The 14,081-nt window shown below is 40.0% G+C and overlaps 1 protein-coding gene across 3 annotated transcripts in view; it reads left to right on the top strand.

The window, feature by feature from the left end:
• LOC124721529 (synapse-associated protein 1) overlaps window positions 1-14,081 on the top strand; it is a 289,918-nt gene that overhangs the window by 142,875 nt on the left and 132,962 nt on the right. For all 3 annotated transcript variants that reach the window (XM_047246548.1, XM_047246547.1, XM_047246549.1), the window contains exon 3: window positions 988-1,076. In XM_047246548.1, the coding sequence (XP_047102504.1) occupies window positions 988-1,076 (89 nt within the window). The remainder of the gene's footprint in view (window positions 1-987; window positions 1,077-14,081) is intronic.

Below are 14,081 nucleotides of genomic sequence, written 5' to 3'. Positions count from 1 at the left end.
ATAGTGTTCTTCAAATGGATAAGGACTGGATGCAATGGCCATTTATTGCACATTGAGTTAATAACTACATGTAATTACTTCAAATATCAAGTAATCTCTGTATTAAAGATCTGAAGTAGTATTGTTATATTTAGTTTGCTCCAGTCATTACATATAGTTCTATTGTTACGCTGTTGCCTGTTAGGAGTGAAACACACTATTTAAATTGTAGTATTGTAATCAGAGTAATTTCTTCACAAAATAGTTGTAAGTTCTGAGTCTTGCAATATGACAAATATTGTGTGTGGTGAATGCAGAACTTCTGCTAGGACTTATGTACTACTTCCTAAACTTCACACGTCAAGCTTCGTGGGCAGATTGTAAGTCAAGGTGTAATAGATCCATCTGTAACCAACTTGTCAATGGAAGACTAAGTTTTAGTTGGAAGTCCTGTAATCTGCTAGGAAATACTATCATTTCTGTAGTTCTTAGTTTACTTAATCCATTGCTTTCTACATTTTAAACTAATTTTACTGAGCTGTTGCAAACAACTGGCATGTCTGTAGTCACATCATGAAGTTGTAGGTTCCCATACTAAGATAATTTTCAGTCTAGTGATTAATCATCATATGCATTGATGAATCCATCTACCCCTTGCTGAAGTTTGGTAGAGTGATCCTATTCTGATTATCGTGAATTCTGCAGTAGTTTTTATTGGCAATAGGACAATGTATATGTCTTAACGGAACTGTGATGACATAAATACTACAAAATTTTCCTTTCATCTAGAGGAATTTTTTTTTTATTTCTCAGGGCATTGCAAGTACATACAATCTTAACATTATAGATAACACAATTTTTCTTCTCTACATTCTGTTGTGCATACAATCATCTTAAATGTGCCATATTAATCAATGAGACTTACCTTCAGCATGAAAATATTTTCCTCCCTTCCTCCCTCGTGTGTGTGTACATGTGGGTTTTTTAACTTTTGTATTTCTGTTACAGTGCTACAGGAGGAGCAGACAGTGATGTGGCTGCCTCTGAACCAGGAACACCTGTGGAGGACAAGGAAGGGGGCCAACCATTTGGTGCTGGTATGTTTATTTCACTTGATATTTGTTGAGTTAGAGTGTTTGTATGTATTTACTGTGGAGATAATGAGGTCACTTGAATTGTGTAATACAATGTTTAAAGATGTCTTGTGCCAGAAATACATGTCACAGAAGACAACAGTGTACTCTTGCGTTTTAGTTTTATATTTTCCAAAGTATGACCTCATTTCTTACTGTGGATTACGTACACATTTTGTTCTGTAGATCAAGGAGCTACTCAAGGATGGTAGGACATACTCTAAGTGAAATGGTTCTTATGGATATGGAATAAGAAATCATTAACATATATTTGATGTAATAACAAGCTTCTCACGTAAAATGCAGACATATAGTTACACTACTGCATTGAAGATGTGCTGAGGCGAAGCCTGATTTTATTTCTTCGATACTATCAGTAAGATATACATTCTTCGCTTGTGCTAAGAAACTTTCCATTGTAATAGGATTTGGCCACCAACTCTTTAAACTAAACTTCATTAGTAGCTAAACTCTCCTGCTGCGTACTAAATTAATTTTTAGTGTACTGTAGCCTCTGAGAGCTATACTGAAGATCTAATTAGGCAATGGCAATTGTTATTTTTAGAGACTAGGTCAGTAAATTGAGTTATATACTTGTGATTTCCCCTTTCCATAGGTGGTCATGAAACTGGCATGCAAGTGCCAGCTATCAACGCAGTTTCTGAGATTTTCATTCCCAAGACCGTGCCATAATACTTTGCCCTTTGTCAAAGCTGCTTTTGGCATTGGATATCCCCATTTGTGGCCTTGATTTTTGCTACAATGATTGGTCTTTCATCTCTGCTCCTGTAATAAACTTTCCTTACAGCATCACATGCCTTGTGTGTGTGTGTGTGTGTGTGTGTGTGTGTGTGTGTGTTCACCAAGCTGTAGTTCTTAACATAATTATGTCATCTTCTACTGTGTGACAGTCTACTTGAATGTGTTGGCACTAAGATTACAGCCCATCTTAACGTGTTGCACTGATAAAAATGTGCTTGTTTGATCAGTAGATAGTGTGTGATCTTTTCCAATTGGTACTTGGACAAAGAGTGTACAGCATCAGTTACGCAAATGGGGAAGTGTTCTTTGATTGTTGAGAAAGAGACCTTGAAGAGGGCCAGAACAGCTGAGCCTCCTTAAATATGTGCTTCGAACCACCAGTTCTTTGTGAATGTGGGCAGGCTAGATAAGACCTCTTTTTTTTCCCAACTAACTGAATGCAAAGATGTACCGTTGTGCTGTATTGTCCCCTTTCTCATGCCTCAGCACTCCACTTCTCTATTAAGACAAATATTATGACTTTTCTTTTCTCCTGGTTTAGTGATCTGAAAAATCTCTTTCACAAAGATACCCACCACACATTTATGAAAGTTGCAAGGATTATTTGGTTAAAGCCTATTGTTACTCTTCAAAGAAAAATATTACAGCCATGGGGAATATATTATTCAATAAGGAAATGCCTTTATGGTCATCCTGTGCAGGATATTAGTAGGTCTATTCATGGTTTGGAAATGGAAGAAATATTTTATAACCATTTTTTTGTTATTCCGAAGTGAGCGTGAATGTCGATCTGTCTCTTTTAGGATTGACTTCAGTGTTTGATTGATCTTCCATCATGGTAATGATCTCTGATGCAGTTAATACAGACTTGTAAAAAATTCGCCTGAAGACTAAAATCATTTGTACAGAGCAGCAACAACTGAGGCCAAAGTTAATATTTATTTATTCATTTTAGTTCTTCGTTTTATTTAGAAAGATTGAAGGTGAGGGCTGCCGTAAGATCTAGCATTTTCAGTAATCTTTTGGGTTTAAATCAGCAGCAGTCACCAGACTCTGAGTCTTCATGTTGGGAAGGCTTGCAGTTGGTGGAAACTACGTGATATAAAAAAAGGTTGAGCATTTGGTGCTAGGTCAAAATTGATCTTAACCACCTGGTAAAGAAATGAATCAGTTTCATTCACACAGTGTGGCAGTTGCCCCTCAGGGTCTTGTTCAGTTGCCTGTTGGAATGTTGTTCGTCATAAGAATAAGATGTGAAGAGGTTGAGTAATTTCAAGATCAGGTATGTTATGGGGTGGGGGGTAGACACACACTTTTCACTGTATTTACCCGAATAACCAAGAATAAGCATCCTATTTGATCACAGGATCTTTACAAAATGATTCAGAGATTTGTTTGCACTGCTCTGAGGTGTCCAGCCAGGTTCAGGTGTTTAAGTAACATAATACACTGATCAGCCAGAATATAATGACCACCAACCTACTATGAATACAGACCTATTGAGGCGATAGCAGCATCACCTGACAAGGAATGACTGCTAGTCAAGACACACGCATGGTGCATACTGTACCAGTAAGCGTGCTGTCTGTGCAGAGAATGAGGAAGATGAGCATTCTATATGAGTTCGACCAAGAGCAGATTGTGATGGCGTGAAAGCTTGTTAGTAGCATTTTGAAAACTGCATGCCTTGTCAAGTGCTCGAGGAGTGCAGTGGTCAGTGTCTTCAACATATGGTGAAACAACATCAAGATATGGGGTTGGGGGGTCATCCATCATTGTAGATGTTAGACATCACAAGCTTGCTAGAATGGTAAAATGGGACAGGCAGCAAACTGTAGCAGAACTAACATCCAGCATTAATGCTGGGCTGGTTACAAGGGTATCTAAACACAAGAGTGCACCGAACACTCCTAACGTTCGGCCTCTGCAGCTGATGACCCATGTATATGCCAGTGTTAACATCACTACATTGGCAGCTATGACTGAAATGCGCATGTGACTACTGGCACTGGACGTTGGCGAAGTAGCAGAGCATTGCGTGGTCTGATTAATTCCGATACCTTCTTCATCATGCCAATTGGAGGGTGTGAATCTGTTGTCTCCCAGGGTAACAGCTCCTTGACACCTCTACTGCGGCACTGAGATAAGCTGTCAGTGGCTCCATTATGGTGGGGAGAATATTCACATGGAATTCATGCAATGCACCATGACGAGCAAGGAGTATCGTACACAGGTTGCAGACCACGTACACCTCTTCATGACGATCATTTTTCCCGATGGCAGTGGTGTTTTTCAGCAAGATAATGCATCATGTCACAAGGCCAGGAGCATGATGGAATGGTTCAAGAAACACAGTGGCAAGTTGTGGTTGGTTGCTGGCCATCCACAACTTGCCTTATCTGAACCTGATTGAACACATCTGGGATGTGATTGAATGTGGCGTTGAAGCTCATTGCTGCGCTGCCCGGAATTTATGGGAATTAGGTGACTTATGTATGCAGTTGTAATGCCAACTCTGTCCAGTTACCTACTAAGGCCTCATTGGTGCCATGCCATGAAATGTCGTCGCTGTTATCCGTACATGATCAGTGTCTTTGCAACATTGTGCTTCTTTTGTACTCCTGTCACTCCCCACTCCTTCCCCCACTACCTGGTTGCATGCCCACCAAATACTGGGTGTGAACTCTGATCCCTCGCTGCTTCTGCTGCCACTGTAGGGTGTGGAAGTCACTTGAGTGATATTGTTCGAAAGCTGGCTGAGTGCAGCTGCTTTCTCTGTTGGCCATGTGTATTTCAGTAGCCCCTTTAGAACAGTCTCAAAATGACTACAATGGTAGGCTTCCTTCGTCTACTAGTACACAGGTTCTGTGGACCAATGTACATAGCACATGTTCATGCTGTGAAGGATTGTGGCAGTTGGAGGTGTGGAAAAACAAATTTGCGTTGATGGATTTCCTGTATTCACTGTCTCCCATAGTGCCGTAGGCTCCTCACTTGGCTAAGACATCCACAAAAGGGGAATTTGCCATTCTTTTGCACCTGCATAGTGAATTTGATGCTGGGGTGTTGAGAATTCAGATATTGGAGAAATTCCTTTGTCTGCAGACTGAATCAAAATTTCAGGGTTATTACGTAGTTCTCAAATCACAGCTTTCTTCACTTTTGTGAGGTTTGTTTTCAGTGGAAGGGCTCTCGTGAGCACGCGGCATTTTTCCAATATAGCTCCCATGTGGCCACACCACAAATGTTTCATCAACATACCTGGAAAAGCATGGAGAAATCAGTGCAGCTGTTTGCAAAGCCTACTCTTTGAAATCCTCCATGAATAAGTTTGCCACAACCAGTGATAGAGAGCATCCCATGGTGGTGCCACCTATTGGTTTATAATAATCACTGCCTAAGAGCAGAAGGGAGATGTGAGGACAACTTCATTCTCAGGTTGAATTTCTACTTCATAAGCTTGATGGAATCAGAAGAGTCCCTCTGGTAAAGAGGGAGACGGCATCAAACCTCACCATGAGGTCCTCAACATGAAGACGTAGTTACTGCAGCTGTTGAATGAAATGTCTGGAGTTCCTGATGTGATGCTGCCACTCACTGATGTAAGGGCTTACTTAGTAGTCCCATTAGATGTTTGGCCACCTGGTACATACTTGCACCTGTATTGCTTACAGTAGACCATAGAAAAATGTATTGTTAGTGAATTTTTGGTAAGCCAGAGAGCCTTGGCTGTGCAGCAGCTCGTGGTCGAAGCTTGTTGATCTCTTTTTCCCCAGTTGCCAGCATAGAAGTTCGATGATGTTCCTTCTCACTTTGCTGGTCAAATCTACTTTGTTTTCTGTAGGCTGTAACGTTGAGTAAGTTGTACATTTCATGATTTTGCTCTGACAGCGAAAGTAGTACAATGGCATTTCCTTTGTGTGCAGACTGAATCAAAATTTCAGGATCATTCCATGGTTTTCAAACCACAGCTTTTTTTCACTTTTGTGAGGTTTGTTGTCAGTGGAAGGGCTCTCGTGAGCACGCAGTATTTTACCAATGTATCTCCTCCGCTCCATCACTGGGGAGGGTGGAAAGTGGTTGTTCTTACCCATGATGATATCTGCAATAGGTATAACAGTTGGTACTGGTGTGAAATAGAGCTCCTGACTTCTCTGTGTTGTCTATCTTTTTTCCTGTGAGATTCATTATGGTTCTTCTTTGCAGTGCTTATAGTTGTTGTTCTCTTGCTGCTAGACATTTGAGCTTGGAGACTTCTTTCGGTGTAACACTTTGTCGAGAGTGGTCTGCGTGAGCCCAGTAGACCCCGTCAACCCACTCAGTGGAGAGTAATCCAGATTTACTCTTCTTCTACGTGAATAATGAAAATTGAAATGAATAGCTGTATTGTAATTTATATGTCATTTATTCAAAATATGCTACCAGTTGAAACGCCCTTGAATATGGAAACATATATAACGTGCTAGTAAAGTGTAATGAGAATTCCAACAACAAAAATCACAGTTTGTGAGCAAAATGGGGATAAATTACATCATAAACTTACATAATAAAAATATACTATTCATACCCTTACAGAACAAAGTTTAGCACTTAATTTATGTTTCTTGCGCACGCATGCACACACACACACACACACACACACACACACACACACACACTTACTTTCTTCAGTGACATAATGTACCCAAGGGGAGCCCACACATTCAATGAATTAAACCAGCAAAGGAACTGAAGTCACATATTTTCCTAACCAGAAAACACAGGAATATGGGATATACCAATCATAAAATGAGATAACCTAATAGCATAAAATCAAACAGGCAGAGTAAACAAATGTAAAAGAAACCTCATGAACAAATGTTCATTGGACAATTGAAACCCACTGAAATAACATCTGTCACATCACATATTCTCTAATCAACTCCAATATATAAACAATGTAAATCTCAGTCTAAAACTTAGTATACAAGTGGAATTGAAGTCGGAAGAAACTACAAAAAGTGCTCCATTGATATTATTATATAGCAACCCAGTTATAGTATATCATTAAGCGAATGCGTAACTCCTGTAAGTAAAAGGCCATAAATATGCAATATCTACAGAGTAACAACAAAATAAGTCATTAATGTTTCTTCTAATTTCAGGAAATGTAATGGGCATATAACAATTTTGCCAACTTTAGGGACCTCCTCTGTCACTATGTACTCACGGACTTAAAAGTAACATATGTGATACGTATTGACGAGCAGTTACCGAAGAACATCTTGTGCACAAATACTCTATTTATATGTAACAATAACCTATTAGTAGGAGTAAATCAGTAAAACCAATAGGCCCGTTTGTTTGAACACACACATACAGGACCGTGAACTTCAAAACATCCATATGAAAATCCAACAGCACGCAACCAGGAGACACCTATGTATTAATGTATAAGAGCAAGAAAATGAACTCTGAAGAGTCCTTAAGATGGGGAACTCGGACAATAACTTACACAAACTTCACAAAAGCCAAGCACATTCCCTCATGTCCTTTCTAACCTATTTAAAGGTGGTGACATCCATCGCGTACCCAGTTGCAGTCAACATGAAAGTAATGCTAGACAAAATGCATAATTCATATATTAAAACTCTCCACACCTAAACTACACTGTGATAAGGAAACACCAGTGTAAAATCAAATTGTGCACAAACAGGCACTTCATCCTGGAAAACTCTCCACTGGAACCACATATCCAGTCACTAATGAACCAGACCCAAAACCATGCATTTAAAATGAAAATAAAAGTGGCACCTGAAGTCATTCATTATATAGCATAACATAAACCACAACAAAGTCACAACTGAACATTGCAAAAGCAAGCACAAAGTAGTAAAAAATGGTGAAGTAATAAGAGGGATCAACATGCTCAAATACCTTAAAAATAAGAAGTGGACCATTTGGACTGGATATTTAATGACCAAACAGCCTTTCCAATACAAGCACCACAGAAAATCCTAAAAACGTAAAAATATTTGAAAACTATGTAAAAACTAAATATACATCCATATCGGGGACAAGAAGACATGAGAAAACGTATGCACTTGTTTAAAGATGCAGAACAGTGAAATATTTGAATACCTGCAAAGCAGTGTGTGGCGAACACATCAACAAACAAAGCAACAGTACGAAAGTGCAGGGTGCAGTGCGGGAACTTCCTTATTTGAAACACGCAACACACACGGCTGTGATTCGACATGCATTCAGGAAACAGTTCAATATTGCGCCTGCAGGTCATGGTCCTGATGGGAAATAAACTGTTATGTATGTAGATACCTTTATGGATACTGGAAGTGTGCAGAAAAAGAAATCAGGATCTTCAAGAACCACCAGAACTCCAGAAAACATGCAGAGGGGTAAGGATGTCGATTTTGAATTCCTGCTAGCGATCTGCACACAAACATGCAGCTTCCCTTGCAATTTATGAATGCACAGTGAGACGAATTATTCATGAAGAGATGAAATTTCGTCCATATAAACTGTCAGTGGTGCACACAGGTCATCGACGTGATTTTGTTTCACGAAAAAATAAGTGTGAAGCCTTGATAGGTGAGCTGCCTCATGACGCCTTAGTGTTATTCAGCAATGAGGCACATTTTCATTTGTCTGGCTGCATGAATAAACAAAATGTGCAGTATTGGAGTTGCACGAACCACCGAGAACTTAATGAACAGCCCCTGCATACAGAATGTGTAACTGTTTGGTGTGCACTGTCTAAAATTGGATTTATTGGTCCATGGGTTTTTGAAGAGAATGATAAGGCAGATACGGTCATTTCTGAGCGTTGCGTTCAGATGATTCAGCAGTTTCTTATTCTAGAACTTTAAGAAATGGATGTGGGTCATGTTTGGTTCCAACAAGATGGCACTACAGCTCACACGACACGAACATCGATGACCATGTTGCACGAACACGTCCCCGATCGTCTCATATCTTTGAGGGGTGATCTCCAATGGCCAGCACACTTGCTAGATTTAGTGCCATGCGACTTTTTCTTATGGGGCTCTCTCAAATCATTGCTGTATACCAATTGTCCACAGACCCTGGCTGAGCTATGGAACAATATTCATGTTGATATTGCCAGCATCGACAGAGACATGTTAGAAAAAGTGGACCAAAACTTCTGATTTCGACTCTACAAATTCATTGAGCAGAACGGATGCCATCTTCGAGATATCATTTTCAAAACTTAATGAAACAAAACTTTAGATGTTACTCTTTGTAAATAAAAAAAGAATTAAATTGATGTCTCTAATACTTTCTGATTTATGATTGTTTTTTTAAATAAAGAAGTTACCACACCACACCCTGTACAAGTGGAAGGTAAAATACGGCCTCCTGGTGTGATAAACTACTCAGTATGTGAAACTCGGTGATAGACAAACAGTACTGCTGCCAACCCAGAAACATCCAAAAATAATAGATCAGCACCATGGATCATGTCTTAGTTCAGAGAAAAAAACCAGGAGACTGTATGTGACACACACACACACACACACACACCTGTGACTCCGTAAATGTCCAGCTACCACAAGCAAAAATGCAGTAATCACCTCAATTCAGACACCTATAAAATACAGTAGGAGTGGCAGCCATAGACAAAAAGCTAAATAGTGCAAAGAAGCACTATCTGTAATTGTAACACCCAAAAACACACACTGTCATATAAGCTAAACTGTTAAATGTTATTAAGACAAAGACTTATATGTGGTCATTACTAAATGCACATAACCACCTCTTGAGTGACACAACAAACTCCAGGGAGACAACTGTGTTCATACTACTGAGAACTATATGCAACACGACAATGGTCAACACTAAGCAGTGGCAATCCTTATAGCCCCGGTACCACCCTAAAAAGCAAGAATAGGCACTGGCATCTACACGGAACCTAGATCATCCATACATTAAAGTAACTATAGAGGAGCTGAGACACTTCTATGTAAACTGTGGATAACAAATAGGGATACATGAAATACTCATAAATAGTGTACGTTAGACGGATGAAACACACAACTCACGGTAAAGCGGTCCTGGTATATTATAATAATGCAAAATCTATCTGCAGTGATGACACACAACCGTGAAGGAGACTCTGAAACCCTACAGGAGAAAATTAATCGCAGATAATAGACAATGACAGCATATGTACTCACCAAGTGTAATCTGCCATCAACATACAAACCACAGTGACAAAGACCAGCAGAGTCTTCAAATGAAGAAAGTACAACCTATTAAGCATGTCATGCCAGCATGTTGTTGTTGTGGTGGTCTTCAGTCCTGAGACTGGTTTGATGCAGTTCTCCATGCTACTCAATCCTGTGCAAGCTTCTTCATCTCCCAGTACCTACTGCAGCCTACATACTTCTGAATCTGCTTAGTGTATTCATCTCTTGGTCTCCCTCTACGATTGTTACCCTCCACACTGCCCTCCAGTACTAAATTGGTGATCCCTTGATGCCTCGGAACATGTCCTACCAACCGATCCCCTCTTCTAGTCAAGTTGTGCCACGAACTCCTCTTCTCCCCAATTCTATTCAATACCTCCTCATTAGTTATGTGATGTACCCATCTAATCTTCAGCATTCTTCTGTAGCACCACATTTTGAAAGCTTGTATTCTGTTCTTGTCCAAACTATTTATCGTCCACGTTTCTCTTCCATACATGGCTACACTCCATACAAATACTTTCAGAAACGACTTCCTGACATTTAAATCTATACTCCATGTTAACAAATTTCTCTTCTTCAGGAACGCTTCCTTGCCATTGCCAGTCTACATTTTATATCCTCTCTACTTCGACCATCATCAGTTATTTTGCTCCCGAAATAGCAAAACTCCTTTACTACTTTAAGTGTCTCATTTCCTAATCTAATTCCCTCAGCATCACCCGACTTAATTCGACTACATTCCATTATCCTTGTTTTGCTTTTGTTGATGTTCATCTTATACCCTCCTTTCAAGACACTGTCCATTCCGTTCAACTGCTCTTCCAAGTCCTTTGCTGTCTCTGAGAGAATTACAATGTCATCGGCGAACCTCAAAGTTTTTATTTCTTCTCCATGGATTTTAATACCTATTCCGAACTTTTCTTTTGTTTCCTTTACTGCTTGCTCAATATGCAGATTGAATAGCATCAGAGAGAGGCTACAACCCTGTCTCACTCTCTTCCCAACCACTGCTTCCCTTTCATGGCCCTCAACTCTTGTAACTCCCATCTAGTTTCTGTACAAATTGTAAATCGCCTTTCGCTCCCTGTATTTTACCCCTGCCACCTTCAGAATTTGAAAGAGAGTATTCCAGTCAACATTGTCAAAAGCTTTCTCTAAGTCTACAAATGCTAGAAACGTAGGTTTGCCTTTCCTTAATCTAGCTTCTAAGATAAGTCGTAGGGTCAGTATTGCCTCACGTGTTCCAACATGTCTACGGAATCCAAACTGGTCTTCCCCGAGGTCGGCTTCTACCAGTTTTTTCATTCGTCTGTAAAGAATTCGCATTAGTATTTTGCAACTGTGACTAATTAAACTGATAGTTCAGTAATTTTCACATCTGTCAACACCTGCTTTCTTTGGGATTGGAATTATTATATTCTTCTTCAAGTCTAAGGGAATTTCGCCTGTGTCATACATCTTGCTCACCAGACGGTAGAGTTTTGTCAGGACTGGCTCTCTCAAGGCTATCAGTAGTTGTAATGGAATGTTGTCTACTCCCGGGGCCTTGTTTCGATTCAGGTCTTTCAGTGCTCTGTCAAACTCTTCACGCGGTATTGTATTTCCCATTTCATCTTCATCTACATCCTCTTCCATTTCCATAATATTGTCCTCAAGAACATCGCCCCTGTATAGACCCTCTATATACTCCTTCCACCTTTCTGCTTTCCCTTCTTTGCTTAGAACTGTGTTTCCATCTGAGCTCTTGATATTAATGCAAGTGGCATATGCAGCCAACAAAGTCTTGTAATCTGGTGGGTGGCCTCAGTATTTATATGTTGGGCGATCCTTGCGAATGTCGGTATTATACTGTGCTCACTGCACCTCATTAAGAAGGTAAGAGACCTGAGGAGATGCCCTTTCCTGTCACGATGCTTATCCAGCTTTGTAAGTCTCAGAGAGATCACCTATGAAAACACGTACACTGTTAGGTTTGGTGAAAAATGACTTGGAAACTGTGTGTCTACTGTATTCCTTGCAAATGCAGCAAGGCAGACTGTGCAGTCGAAGAAAGGTGCAAGGAGCACAGGAGACTAACCTAACTTATGCATCAGAACATTGCATTGGCTACAGGGGACTCTGTGAAATTTGAAGAAGAGAAATGCAGAGACAGAACTTGTCATTTTTGGACTGGGTTCTAAAGCAGTCTATGGAAATAAGTGACAAACAACCTGATCAACAGAACAATGGCTCCACTCCAGTAAAGTAAGGAACCCAACACCCCACTAGCTGAAGTCACAGTATCGGCCAAGAAAGACTTCTGCACTCAACAGGTGTGGCAGAAGCACTGAGGGACCGGAGTTTGACCCAGCAATCAACAATCCCTTCTCCCTAGCATTCCACCTGGTGCAGCCTGCGACCACATAATGGGGGAAGGAGTGGGGAGCAATAAAGAGTAGCGAAGGTGCGTGATGCAGCAGAGAAGCTCATTCATAAAGGTGACTTCGAGGTATGTTTTTGAAATATTGTGTTACAAAACACTGCACTTGGCTTGACACCCGAGGAGAATACAGACAGCTGATTTGTTGAAGTAGTTCAAGATACACATATGGTTTAGAGAGAATGTACTAGAATGAAAATTCCCTCATGCCTTCCTTAAAACAGTTATCACATTAGTGATAAGTTACCCACCATACGCTGTCTCTCAAGTTTGTTTTGTTGTTGTTCTTCTTCTATGTAATGGTCATAACATATTACATGTATGTATAATAAACGTTTTGATGCAGTTTCTCGATTTCTAGCAAACGGGTTACTCTATGTATGTTTCAGTTGTTTTTTGTGCTTACTTTTTGATAAGTGAGATAAATCCTAATCAATTTGCTGAGGTTGTGCACCCCAGACTCATATTTGGGAGGATGATGGTTGAAATCCCTGTCTGGCCATACAGAGCTAGGTTTTCCATAATTTCCTTAAGTGGCTCAAGGCAAATGCCAGGATGGTTCCTTTGAAAGGACACAGCAGATTTCCTTCTCCATCCTTCCGTAATATGAGCGTGTGCTCCGTTTGTAATTACAACACTGTTGACGGGGATATTAAACTCTAACCCCTTCCTTTTTGTTGTTGCTGCAAGAATGAATACGGATATGCTAATGTTATTTCTGTGTTGCACTGCGAAGGTTGGAGACCCAGATTAAAGATTGAAAATGCATGTTGAGCCTTTCGTGGAAGTATTAAATTTGTTGAGTGTGTGTCAATAATTACCAAATTACCATGGTCACTACTAAATGAGCAGCATGGAAGATAACATGGTAATCCCTTCATATCCCTATACAACCATCCTGATATAGGTTTCCCTGAACAATTACAGGCAATACAGGATAGTTCCTTCGATGAAACTACATCCAGTTAGTTTCTCTTGCTTTGTCCAGCTGAGCTACTACTTCATCTTTGATGATTTGTCAGTAAGGTGCTCTTCTGTCCCTTCCTGATTCGATAAAACAATTTTCGCTTTTCTGAGACAAATCGAAGAAAGTGATGTAAAGCAAGGCAATCCATTGCTTCAGGCGATAAGTGACAGTGTTGTGTCAACATGCAATAATGTGGGGGAGAGGAGGAGATGGTGGATGCTGGTGGAGGAGTAGGTTTCTCAAAGATGTTGCTGTGTGAAGTTGTGTTGCTGTGTGAAGTTAATCCATATGCAAAAGCAGTCAGTATCATCTGTCTCTTGCAAAACAATTGAGACTTCTTCAACTACTTGCAGGAGGGATTGGTGTCTCCACTTTTGATGACAGTGCATTTACTATTTACTTTGACTTGCAAGGGTAGGTTATCTCCTTCTGTACATAACACAAAGAATTGTTGTATGTAAGGGAGCAAAAATAAAAAAAAGGAAAAGAGTAACATTGATTAACAAGTGTCTGGTAGTAGTCTTACCAGTTTTGCTTTAAGTCAGTTAAAGATGCCTCCAATTGAAATAAATGAAAGGTCAGAATATGTCAGGTTTCTTGAAATAATGGAG

Source organism: Schistocerca piceifrons, chromosome X, assembly GCF_021461385.2.
Source record: "Schistocerca piceifrons isolate TAMUIC-IGC-003096 chromosome X, iqSchPice1.1, whole genome shotgun sequence".
Lineage (NCBI taxonomy): Eukaryota > Metazoa > Arthropoda > Insecta > Orthoptera > Acrididae > Schistocerca > Schistocerca piceifrons.
The sequence above is the reverse complement of the archived record's forward strand: the minus strand, read 5'-3'. Positions and strand labels throughout refer to the sequence as shown.